Here is a 13,654-nt window from a genome sequence, read left to right as displayed (position 1 = left end):
CAGCTGCGCCCGACTCAGTCCCTGGAGTATCTGGGAGTTCGATTCGACACCCAAGTGGGCAGAGTGTTCCTGCCAGACAATCGGATTGTCAAACTTCAGGCTCAGGTGGACCAGTTCCTAGTAGCCTCTCCTCTTCGGGCTTGGGACTATGTGCAGCTGTTGGGCTCTATGACGGCCACGATGGAAGTAGTGCCCTGGGCCAGGGCTCATATGAGACCACTACAACACTCTCTGCTGCAGCGCTGGACTCCGATGTCGGAGGATTATGCGGTGCGTCTTCCCTTGGATCCAGCAGTGCGCAAGGCGCTGAGCTGGTGGATGCAGACAGACAAGTTGTCTGCGGGAATGCCTCTGGTGTCCCCAGAGTGGATTGTCGTCACGACGGACGCCTCGTTATCGGGCTGGGGAGCCCACTGCTTGGGAAGGACAGCGCAGGGGCTCTGGTCTCCTGCAGAGGCAAAGTGGTCTATCAACCTCCTGGAACTCAGAGCCATTCGGTTGGCGCTTTTGGAGTTCATCCCGGTACTGGTGTTGAAGCCTGTACGGGTCCTGTCGGACAATGCCACGGCTGTGGCCTATGTCAACCGCCAGGGAGGTACCAAGAGCGCCCCTCTAGCCAAGGAAGCTATGAGTCTATGCCAGTGGGCGGAAGCGAACCTGGAACAGCTGTCAGCGGCCCACATTGCCGGAGTCATGAATGTCAAGGCGGACTTTCTCAGTCGCCATACCTTGGAGCCCGGAGAGTGGCAGCTATCTGCTCAGGCGTTCTTGGACATCACGAAGCGCTGGGGCCAGCCGAGCCTAGATCTGATGGCGTCATCGGCCAATTGCCAAGTGCCGCGTTTTTTCAGCAGAGGACGGGACCCTCGATCCCTGGGAGTAGATGCTCTTCTCCAACAATGGCCGACACAAGAGCTTCTCTATGTGTTCCCGCCCTGGCCCATGTTGGGCAGGGTACTAGACCGGGTGGCAAAGCATCCCGGCAGGATAATCCTGGTGGGTCCGGATTGGCCCAGGCGTCCCTGGTATGCGGACTTGATCAGGCTCTCAGTCGACGATCCTCTGCGGCTGCCAGTGGAGCAGGGCCTGTTACATCAGGGTCCCGTGGTGATGGAGGATCCCTCCCCCTTTGGTCTTACGGCCTGGCTATTGAGCGGCAGCGTCTGAGGAAGAAGGGCTTCTCAGACAAGGTCATCGCCACTATGCTGAGAGCGAGGAAACGCTCTACTTCTACTGCTTACGCCAGGGTTTGGCGTATCTTTGCAGCGTGGTGTGAAGCAGGCTCTCTTTCTCCTTTCACTGCTCCAATTTCTTCAGTGTTGGCGTTCCTGCAAGAAGGTCTGGACAAAGGCCTGTCGCTCAGTTCCCTTAAGGTCCAGGTAGCGGCTCTGGCTTGCTTCAGGGGCCGCCTGAAGGGTGCTTCCCTGGCTTCGCAGCCAGATGTGGTGCGTTTTCTCAAGGGGGTTATTCACCTGCGCCCTCCTCTGCACTCAGTGGTGCCTGCGTGGAATCTCAACCTGGTGCTGAGAGCATTGCAGAAGCCGCCGTTTGAACCCTTGTCAAGGGCATCTCTGAAAGACCTGACGTTGAAAGCAGTCTTTTTGGTGGCTATCACTTCAGCCAGAAGAGTTTCCGAGCTCCAGGCGCTCTCATGTCGAGAGCCTTTTCTACAGTTCACTGAGGCAGGAGTGACTATTCGCACAGTGCCTTCCTTCCTGCCCAAGATTGTTTCTCGCTTCCATGTGAATCAGCAGCTATGTCTCCCTTCCTTTCGTAGGGAGGACTACCCAGAGGAGTACTCTGCTCTTAAATATCTGGATGTGAGACGAGTCATCATCAGATACTTGGAAGTGACCAATGATTTCCGGAAATCGGATCATCTGTTTGTCCTGTATTCAGGTCCTCGTAGGGGTCTGCAGGCTGCTAAGCCTACAGTGGCAAGATGGATCAAGGAAGCCATTGCAGCGGCTTATGTGGCCGCGGGGAAGGTGCCGCCTATCCAGCTGAAGGCTCACTCTACAAGAGCTCAGGCGGCCTCGATGGCAGAGGCCGGTTCCGTCTCCTTGGGAGAGATATGCAAGGCGGCAACTTGGGCTTCGGCCCATACATTCTCCAAGCATTACCGCTTGACTGTGGCTGCTCGGGCGGAGGCCCGGTTTGGAGCTTCAGTGTTGCGGTCAGGGATTTCTATGTCCCGCCCTGGGTGAGTACTGCTTCGGTACATCCCACCAGTCTATGGATTGATCAGCTTGATGATATGGAAGGTAAAATTATGTATAATCATACCTGATAATTTTCTTTCCATTAATCATAGCTGATCAATCCATAGCCCCTCCCAGATATCTGTATTGTTTTTATTCTGGTTGCATTTCAGGTTCAAGTTTAGTCTTCAGTTACTTCAGAAAGACTTCGTGTTCAAGTTTTTTCACTTGGATTCTTCAAGAGTTAAGACGAGTTTGTGTTACAGTGAGCTGCTGCATTCCTCTCCCCTCCGTTTTACGGGGCTGGATTGAGACTTAAAATTCTGCCGGCACTCCCTCCCGCTTCGTGCGGCTGTAGGGCAGTTTTGTACCCCTCCCGCTTCGGCGGTGTTAGGGTCAGTCAGCTCCTCCCGCGGTTGCGGTTGCAGGATAAGCCAGATCCCCCCGCATCGGCGGGTGTGGTGTCCCTCCCCCGCTCCGCGGGGATGAGCTGGACGGATTCCCCTCCCCCACTTGTGTGGGGATGAGCTGGGTTAATTCCCCTCCCCCGTTTCGGCGGTGGTGAGCTGGGCAGAGTGTCCCTTCGTGGGTGTAATTCTCGAAGTGCTGAGCCCTGCGGATGGAGCTTTGATATCGACATACTGAGGAGTTTCCGGCAGCACATGACCACATATAGGGAGGCAAAAGTTTGCTCTCTATCTCCACCTGCTGGTAGATGGACACAACCCACCAGTCTATGGATTGATCAGCTATGATTAATGGAAAGAAAATTATCAGGTATGATTATACATAATTTTACCTTAGTTGGCCAATTTGGCCTTTATGCACTTGGTACATGCTAAGAGTTAAAACATAATTTATAAGGTAAAATCCTCTGGCATTCCCTTAGAAGTTCAGCTGAAGGACAATAGTGTAAGACACAGTTATGCTAACCCATTCCTAGTAATGTTTGCTAGCACTGCAGAGGTGCAGGTATGTAGAACAAAAAGCCACTTTGTAAACGCATGTAAATGAGTTTATCTTGTTGGGCAGACTGGATGGGGACCGTACAGGTCTTTATCTGCCATCTGTTACTATGTTACATTTGAATGTGTATTCTGTGTTCCTGTGTAGTAAAAGTGATAAAGCAAATAGCTTTTTTTGTTGAAAAATTTGTATTTTTGCAGTTGGAAAATTAAAACATATTCATAGCACTTAATGTGGAATGCATCAGGTGCTGCTGGAAGGCTGCAGACTGGCATGGGAATTACTGAGCAGTCTGTAGGTGGCTCTGTGGAGAGTGCATGGGGGAGGATACCTATAAAGATTTGCAACTTCTCATTTTCAGTGATTTCCCCCTCCCCCCTTCAGTTTTTTTCTAGGCAGATGTGCTGATTAGTACTGTTCTGCACATAATTATGTTAGTGTGATGACTTACACTAATCTGACACATTCACTCTGGCATTAAATCTACTACTACTGAGAGTAAAAAAATTGATATAACAAATGATTCTACATGAACAAGAAGTGGTTATGATAATAGACCAGAAATTTTGAATAATAAAATGAATATTATTATAGATGATTAATATCGAGATTATTGTTTTTCCCAGAGTTCCGGGTATGACTCCTAAAGTTTTCCTCAGAAATATTTCCTCAAATTATTACTTTAAAAGGAGTGAAGTCTGTGAAAACTGGGATTACTTTAATCAGTGGGATTTGAATTAGAGACAAGTATATGTATTGTTAAATAACTTCTGGTTTTTAAAAGAGAGAGAATGTAATCAGATGTATTATTTCTAACTAATATTGGACAATAAGTATGTTTTTCAATGAAATGATTTGACTATACAGCGTATTGGCCTTGAAGAAGCCAACCAGATGATCAGTGTGGAATAATGAATTAGATGAGTAATATCTGGGGATAATCAGGTTAATACCACTGTTTTTTTCTCTGTTTACTATTTAATTGATCTCCTTATCTTGTTTCACTCTCCCTATTTAGTGGTCTAAGGAAGAGAATAGAATTACCTGACTGAAATAATTCCTACATATTATTTTCTCTGTATTTCCAGCAAGTTGTTTTATCGCTTGTAAAAATTTAAATGGTTATATTTAAAAAAGTTTTTAAAAAAGCTACTACTACTATAAACCATTTGTGCTACATACTGCAGTGACAAATGCTTTTTATGCTAATTTTGTGGAAAGGATCAGCCGTGTTGATGTGCCAAGGATGGTGGGGTAGTCTTAGCTTATCAAACCCTAGTATTGAGAGTGATGATTGAATGGTATCTTTGCTCACCCACCCATTCATCACATTACTCTGATCTGCAGCGCTGGCATTGCAAATAGTTCCAAAATTCATGAGATTTATACAGCTGGCCTGCAAATGTTAAAATACCTGCATTATTAACATTGTGGAAAAAAGGAAAAAGTTGGCGGTAAGGGCTCAGGCACTAAATGGCCATGCACTAATTTTAATATTAGTGCATGGCCATTTGCTGCCCCACTTAAAAAAAAAAAAAAAAAAAAAGCCTTTTTCCCACTGCGGTAAAAAGTGGCCACGCACACTCCAGTTTCATTCTCCAAAACTAGCGCAGGCCACGTTTTACTGCAGCTTAGTAAAAGGGCCTCTTAATGCATGTTGTTTCAGAACTTCTAGCTCAGCGTCTGTGAAGAAGTTCTACTTTTTGTAGGTGGCATTTTTATGTTGTGCCGCCTTTTTGGTTTGCTGATGCCCCTTTATAATTTCCATGAAGGACTATTAATGCGTTTGTTCTCGGTTCTGTTTGACAGTTTTTTGAAACAATTCATGGATCATTTTGACACAGGCAGTTTGACTGCTGAAACTGTCTATCTTCTAAAACATTTCAAATAAAATCCATTAAAACAATTTTCACATTTTTAAAAGTTGTTAAGCCTGAGTAATTTTGATTTGATTTAATAGAGAAATTTTTTCACAACTGATTTTTTTTTGTATATGATTATAACTTTCAACTGAATGTTGAATCTTCAGCCAGTGTCTACGGTACCTTTTTAACCACATTTATTTGTTATCTTAAGAATTCTTTAGTGAATGCTTTCTTATAACCAACATAAACTCATATCTACCATTCACCTTCATTAGTTTATGAACAGTGTAGAAGAGTCATAGCTGTCTGATAGCTTACATGTAAAAGGCAAGTTTGGAGAAATAAGTTAATCACAACAAATTTTGCTTAAGTCAGTGGTACTCAAACTTGATCCTGGAGGCATCCCAGCCAGTCAGGATTTTGAGATATCTACAATGAATATTCATGAAAGAGATTTGCATACACTGGAGGCAGTGTATGCAGATATCTCTCATGAACATTCATTGTGGACATCCCAAAGACTGGCTGGGATGCCCCAGGGACCACGTTTGGGAACCACTGGCCTAAGTAATAGGTGTATGCTAGTAATTTAGCACATTGCTGTAGGGAAGGAGTCTTGTCCTCGGACAAATGCACATGAGACTTATGGTTCACAGAATACTATCTTCCTCTGTCTCAGCTCACTTTCTTTCCATTTCTTTTCCAGCATTTTGAAAAGTGGCCAAAGCACCTGCCCATTGTAGCTCATGCTGAAAAGCAGACGGTCGCTGCAATATTGATGGTGGCTCAGTTGTATCAGCGGCCTGTCCATATCTGCCATGTCGCTAGGAAGGAGGAGGTGAGGCCCTCTCTCCAGTGCCAAATGATGTCTTGGGTTGGGGGGAGGTGGGAAGTGCTGGATTGGGTTGTTAAGAGTCTGTTGGGCAGATTGAACAGGATCTTGGTTACCACTCCTGAGAGTTCCCTACACCAGTGTTTAACAAGTCGGTCCTGGAGTTACCCCCCTTGGCATTCACGTTTTCAGGATATCCACAATGAATATGTATGAACTTGATTTGCAGATCAATGTCACAACAAAAAGATTTTATTGAAGATACCGGATTCACGTTTTAGCTGGTTTTTTCTTGACTTTTATGCACCATATTTGCCCCTTTACGAAGGTTTCAAATTAGCCCCTGACGCAGCCCTAAGTGGGCGAAACACGGCCTGTGTCGGGCGATTTGTTCATACACGGTATCTTCAATAAAATCTTTTTGTTGTGACATTGATCTGCTGGCTTTCTTTCCCATATTGGATTTTGCAGATCGTTTGCCTTGTTGTTTTTTGAACTTGATTTGCATACACTGTCTCCATTATATGCAAATCTATTTCATGCATATTCATTGTGAAGATTCTGAAAACCTGACTGGCAAGAGGGTTCTCCAGAATGGACTTGGGAAACACTGCTCTACACCATGTGGTACAGCAAGAATACAAGTGCAACTTGTTGCTTGTGTATTGGACCTGCATTCAGCATCTTGATTTATCCCCACCATGCCAGAAACTGATGAAATGATAAATTACTTCTCATCTCCTCCCCTACCATCATCCTCCAGTTTTGATTTTTATCAATAAATCATTTAGAGATCCTTTTACTAAGGTGCACTAATAGATTTAGCGCTCATTAAATACTAAGAAGCCCATAGGAATAAAATGAGCTTCTTAGAGCACGTTTAATCCGTGAGCACATCATAGTGAAAGGAGTCCTTAGTTAAAGCTAAGGTTGCCAGCCTTTTTATATTTGAGATCCACTTTACACCTGTGAAAGAATCTCGGTACTGAGGAGTGACAGTTGTCATTGTTTTTTTGTTTTATTTTTTTTTCTTCCATAGCTGCTGCTTATACTTTTCTAATAATGTCAGACCAAAGCTTCCCAGATTCTCAAGTGATATTACAGCCAGAGCTTTCAGTTTAGAAAGCACTTCCTAGGTCTCCTTCTTCCTGCTTTTGTTTTTCCTTGTGGCACATTCATGTGGCCCTTATGCAAATCTTCCACAAGTTACTTAAGGTCCTCTTCCATCAATAGGGTACTTGGTTCATATCAATAATCATTAGATGTTACTACCATTTCACAACTTGGTGATCAGTTATCCTTATGAGCAGAGTTCTCTATATAGAAACTGTTTCCAAAGTACTGTTGAAGAAAAAATGTGGTTTTCAGCCTAACTAAGGTGAGGATGAGAAGCATGAATCAAACCAAGCTCAATTCACCTTGTTTTTGAAATTTTACTTCTTTAGATTATGGACAAGACAGCAAAACCTGGGTGTACCCAGCATGGCGTGTATGAGCAAAGGGGCGAGAGTATAGCAAAAGCATTTGCAACAAGCAGAAAATAAGGATACAGAAAGACAAGAGAATACCAGTCTCATGTTGTCTTTCTGAGCTGATATCAGACATGATTATTTGTTGACTTTCCTATTCTTTGAAATCAAATCTTCAAGTTTATGCATGTGTACTTTTGCCTGTTAAACTTGATTGAGTTGTTTAATGAGGTGAGAAAAGTAGCATATCATGAAGGTGCAGTGGATGTTGCCTTTCTGAATTCTGGTCGGGCTTTTAACAATGTACCACACAGAGAACTGGTAAATAAGATGGAGGGCATTTGAATAGTACAGGATGTTGTAAACTGGGTGAACAACGGAATGCAGAGTGTTGGTTAATGACATCCATTCTAGTGAAAGTAAGTTGGCCAGGTGTCGGTGCTAGTGTCATTGTTTTCAATATCTTAGTAATACTGCCGAAGGACTGCAGGTGATATAAAAATCTATAACAGTGTAGATGCACCTAGAAGGGGATGAAAAAAATTAAATGGGGCTTTGAAAAATTCAGTGGATTAAAAAAATGTGTAGCCTAGGTACTTCATGACCCAAGAAAGTTTGGGAACCACTGCCCCTAACAGTTATATTTTACTGTATGTAAGTTTCTATGGAACTGAAGCTAGAACTTCTCCCACAGAAAGTAGTGGGCTAATAGTATGCCTAGTTGCATAAATAGAGGTATCAGTAACAGAAAATGAAGTAATATTGCCTTTGCTTAAGTCACTGGAGTCCTTGGTTTCCACAGGAAAGGCTGTTTTATCCAGCATGTTTGCGATGAGAGACTGACTGTCAGGTTGTACTTGCAGCAGCTGTGTATCTCTTCTGCCCATGCCATGACAGTCCTCCTATCCGCCCTCCCTTCTGGGCTTGGTGATTAGAAAAAGGAATGCAGCAGTGCAGTGCCATGGTTTGCATCCTTTCTGCTGCGTAAGTTCAAAATATTGAAGGTTTGAACTAGAGACTTGCACGGGAACGGGGTTTGGATTCCCGCAGGGACAGAAGCAGTTCTGTGGGGATGGAAGCAGTTCCTGCGGGGTTCCCATGGAAGTGTATGCTGCACTTGTGCCAGCCTCTCACCTACCGAGTACCAAGTTCTTTGAGTTCTGTCTCCTCCTCCTCCTTGCTTTAACAGCACACATGCGGAAAGTCTCCATTAAGGAGGTGGTGGAGATACAAATGGTGATGAAATTCAAAAAGGCATGGGATAAACATAGAGGATCTCTAATTTAGAAAATGGAAGTTATAAAAAAACTAAACTTAAATGACTGCATGCGTTTGGATGTGTCGAGTGACACTTAGATGGCGACTCTGGCTGTGATGAACTAGGGCCGATACTGGGAGACCTGTATGGTCTCTGTCTCATATATGGCAATCTGGTTTAAGATGGGCTGGAAAGGGCTTAGCAACTTTAGTGGCTGGAACATGAGGACAGTGCTGGACAGACTTTTACGATCTGTGTCCAGCAAATGAGAAGATGAATAGGCTGGAGTGGGCTTCGAGGGCAACTCCAGCAGTTGAAACATAAGGATAGGACCGGGCGGACTTCTATGATCTTTGTCCCTGAAACGCCACAGAAAGACCATAATCAAGTATATAATATCACATTCATTGTTGATTTAATCATGAATTGATGATGATTGTCTATTGAGCAGATTGGATGAACCGATCCGGTTTTTATCTGCTGTCATTTACTTTGTTACTATTAATCCTCTCTGCTCCTGGGCTGATGCGCAGACCTCATCTCTGACATAGGCACGAGCATCAGATGTCACCTGACCTACTGGCGTGTGCATTTGGTGATCTCTTAGCACACAGTGCCAGTGAATCAGAGAAGTCTTACATGTGCGCACCAGTGTTCCAACTTCCGTTCCTTTCTTGCCTGCAGTGCTGCGGCTTGAACCCAGAAAGAGACTGAGAGCAGACAGGAATTTTTTTTTTTTTTTAAGTACCATTAAATTTGTGTGGGACTGGGTGGGGACAGGTTAAATTCTTGCGGGGGTGGGTTAGATTCCCCGCATGGACGGGTGGGGATGGGTTAGATTCCCCACGGGGATGGGTGGGTGGGGACAGGTTGGATTTCTGTCCCCGTGCAACTGTGTAGCTAAACTACACAATTCAAAGTGCTGGGCAGAAAATAATGAAGCAGTCTGAGCTGCTGCTGCTGTTTTCTGTCAAACCTGATTTACAATGAGGACTATCATGGGAAAGGGTTGAGGGAGAGGAGATTGCTGAGTGGAAGAATTTCATGTGTAGGGTGAATGAAGCAATCTGAGGGTTTGCATGCACATAAGAGAGAAGTATGGAGGGAGTATGGGGTGTGAGTGGATTGCTCAGATTTCCCCCTGCATAGAAAATCCCAGTGTAACTTGGCAGTGACAGGTTAACATTAAAGGAGGCTTCGCCTAGACCTATTAGGATGAGTCTGTAGCCCAACTGATGCACTGATACTGGAAATAGTCAATTTTGTGAGCAGAATGCAGTCCATAGAGATGGTCAAAATTAAGATGTTTGGTGGATCTATGAAGCTGTAAATTGATTGTTGTGCAATGCCACTGCCTTTCTTCCCTTTCCTGGTCCAGTGCAAGATTTTGTAAGGGGGGGGGGGGTGAGCAGCAGGGCAGCAAAGGTCTAAGATTATAGGTTCGTCTTTGTCATGGATCAATGTTTCGTTGATGAATACTAGGCCAAAGGTTTTTATTACTTGGCATGCTTTTAGATTTCCAGACCATTTAGTTGGCTTCCTGGTTCTCTGGTGTATTTGGTCCATTTATGAGTGTTCTCTATTGCTTAAGGCTTCCTGTCCATCTGTTTGGGCTCTGCCTGGATTGGAGGCGATGTTCTTGGGTAATTATGGTTGCAGAGTATTAGTATTCTGTTGTTCTTTTGTGTTTGAGCTTCCTATGTGGTTAGTAGCATTAGGGTGATTAGTCCTACTAGCAGTTTTGTGATGTGTATTTTGCCCTTTATAGTGAGTGAGCGAAAGGTCGATATTTATCCTGTTCCAGCACATTCGACATGGTTGATCACCAAATCTTGCAGAGAATACTTGATAAAATCTGCATTGGAGGGAAAGTGGTTCAATGGATTTCTAACTACCAGATCTTACCAAGTACAGATGAATTCCACAATCTCTTCTCCATGGAAAACAGGTTGCGGGTCCACCAGGACTCACCACTCTCTCTCCAATATTTTTCAACCTAATGATGGCACCCCTTGCCTGTTCAAACAGGGCCTCAACCCCTCAATGTGGAAACTTAAAAGGATCAAACCTTTCTTCCCAAGGGAAATATTCCGCAGCCTGGTACAATCAATGGTACTAAGCCACCTAGACTACTGTAATGCAATTTATGGTGGATGCAAAGAACAAATCACTAAGAAGCTTCAAACCGCTCAAAACACAGCAACCAGACTCATATTTGGGAAAGCGAAATACGAAAGCGCCAAACCCCTAAGAAAATCCCATTAAAAGAACGAATTGCATTCAAAGTTTGCACCCTGATCCACAAAATTATACACAGGGAAGCCCCGACCTATATGTCAGACCTTATAGACCTACCTACTAGGAACGCAAAAAGATCAGCACGCACATTCCTCAATCTCCACTACCCCAACTGTAAAGGACTAAAATACAAATCCACATACACAACCAGCTTCTCCTACATTTGCACGCAACTATGGAACGCACTACCAAAGGCCATAAAAACAACGCAAGACCTAACTATCTTCCAAAGGCTACTGAAAACTGACCTGTTCAAGAAGGCATACCATAAACAACCATCCTAATTACTAAATAATAAGACTGATCATGAACTAGACAGAACCGAACTCTTATCACTAGATTGATCAACCTCATTGCTATGAATGAATAAGCACTACCACTTTAAACCTTATGTCGAAAATGATTTCTCTATAACTGTTGACCTAACATATGTTCTCCGAGGACAAGCAGGCTGCTTGTTCTCACGACTGGGTTGACGTCCACGGCAGCCCCCACCAACCAGAACAAAACTTTGCGGGCGGTCCCGCACGCAGGGTACGCCCACCGCGCATGCGCGGCCGTCTTCCCGCCCGTGCGCGATTGTTCCCGCTCAGTCTTTTCTTTTCCGCGCTGGAGAGAGCCGCGTTCGTCTCTCTCTCTGTCAGCCCCGGAAACCGGATCGCGCTTTCGCCGCGAAATTTCTCCTTTTCTCCCTTTTTCGTTGTGCTCCGTTTTTTTCTATTTAGTTTAAAAAAAAAAAAAAAAACGCTGAACCACCGAGCGCCGATGACGGGCACCGCAAGAAGGCGAAGAAGCACAGTCATCGGTCGCCCACGACGCATCCGGCTCCCGGCGCCAGGGATGAGTCGACGCCGAGGAAGCGGCAGCGTCGAGAGGAGAGGTCCCCCTCTGTAGTAGAGGTACCACCGCGGCAGGGTGCCAGCACTTTGGTGCAGTCTCCTGGACCCGAACAGCTTCCGGCACCGACACCTCTACCGGCCCCCTCGCCTTTCCCGACAGCGGGCCTCGACGAGTGCCTCCAAGCCATCCTTCCGGGCATCCTGGAAGGGCTGATGCGCCAGACTGTGCCGGTGCCGGGGGTGCTTGCGCCCTCGGCACTGTTGATGGAGGCGCCGGCGTGCTCTAGCCTGGTGCCGAGGCCTCCGACGCCGCTTGCGGCGCCGGTCTCGACCGCCACGTAGGTGGAGTCCCCGTCGACATCGATGGATGGAGCTTCATCCCCGCCGGCGCGGGAGTCCACTGCTCAACGACGCCACCGAGGTCTCGGTGCCTCGACGTCGAGCCGGGCCCGGTTGAGGACTGAGCTGCAGGAGCTCATGTCCGACACCGAGGAAGAGGCCTCGTGGGGGGAGGAGGAGGACCCCAGATATTTCTCCTCAGAGGAGTCTGTGGGCCTTCCATCCAACCCCACTCCTTCACCAGAGAGAAAGCTCTCGCCACCTGAGAGTCTCTCCTTTGCCTCCTTCGTTAGGGACATGTCTATTTGCATTCCCTTTCCTGTGGTCTCTGTGGATGAGCCGAGGGCTGAGATGCTCGAGGTCCTCGACTATCCATCACCACCTAGAGAGTCCTCCACGGTGCCGTTGCATAATGTCCTCAAGGAGACACTGCTTCGGAACTGGTTTGAGACCATTATCTAATCCCACCATTCCCAAGAAAGCAGAGTCCCAATACAGAATCCACTCGGACCCAGAGTTAATGCGGCCCCAACTGCCTCATGACTCGGCGGTCGTGGACTCTGCTCTCAAGAGAGCACAGAGTTCGAGGGATACCGCTTAGGCGCCCCCGGGGCGGGAGTCTCGCACTCTGGACTCGTTTGGGAGGAAGGCCTACCAATCTTCCATGCTCGTAACCTGCATCCAGTCTTACCAGCTCTACAACGAGCATCCACATGCGGAATAATGTGAAGCAACTGGCGGACCTGGTCGACAAGCTCCCTCCGGAGCAGTCCAGGCCTTTTCAGGAGGTGGTCAGGCAGCTGAAGGCGTGCAGAAAGTTCCTGTCCAGGGGTATTTATGACACCTGTGACGTGGCATCTCGTGCTGCGGCCCAAGGTATAGTGATGCGCAGGCTCTCATGGCTGCGTGCCTCTGACCTGGACAACCGCACCCAGCAGAGACTGGCTGACGTCCCTTGCCGGGGGGATAATATTTTTGGCGAGAAGGTCGAGCAGTTGGTCACCAACTACATCAGCGGGAAACTGGCCCTCGACAAGCTCTCCACCGGGCGCCTTCAGCATCCACCTCAGCAGGTGGACGTTTTTCCCGGGCCAGGCAGGCTGCGCCCTACGCCTACAACAAGCGTAGGTACACCCAGCTGGCCCGAAGGCCTCACCAGGCACAGGGACAGTCCCAGCGCGCTCGTGTCCCGTCAACAGCGTACGCCTAAGCAGCCCCCTGCGCCTCCACAGCAAAAGCCGGGGACGGGCTTTTGACTGGATCCATGGGAACATAGCCACCATCAAAGTGTCCGTACCGGACGATCTGCCAGTCGGAGGGAGGTTAAAACTTTTTCACCAAAGGTGGCCTCTTATAACCTCCGACCAGTGGGTTCTCCAAATAGTGCGGTGCGGATACGCCCTGAATTTGGCCGCCCCTCCACCAAATTGTCCTCCGGGAGCTCAATCCTTCAGCTCCCAGCACAAGCGAGTACTTGCAGAGGAACTCTCCGCCCTTCTCAGCGCCAATGCGGTCGAGCCCGTGCCACCCGGGCAGGAAGGGCAGGGATTCTATTCCAGGTACTTCCTTGTGGAAAAGAAAACAGGG

At 46.8% G+C, this 13,654-nt stretch overlaps 1 protein-coding gene across 1 annotated transcript in view; it reads left to right on the top strand.

Moving 5' to 3' along the window:
• CAD (carbamoyl-phosphate synthetase 2, aspartate transcarbamylase, and dihydroorotase) overlaps positions 1–13,654 on the top strand; it is a 448,399-nt gene that overhangs the window by 264,200 nt on the left and 170,545 nt on the right. The window contains exon 30 of the mRNA XM_030198598.1: positions 5,739–5,870. Within this exon, the coding sequence (XP_030054458.1) occupies positions 5,739–5,870 (132 nt within the window). The remainder of the gene's footprint in view (positions 1–5,738; positions 5,871–13,654) is intronic.

Source organism: Microcaecilia unicolor, chromosome 3, assembly GCF_901765095.1.
Source record: "Microcaecilia unicolor chromosome 3, aMicUni1.1, whole genome shotgun sequence".
NCBI lineage: Eukaryota > Metazoa > Chordata > Amphibia > Gymnophiona > Siphonopidae > Microcaecilia > Microcaecilia unicolor.
Note: the sequence above shows the minus strand (reverse complement) of the source record. Positions and strands in the feature narration are given on the sequence as shown.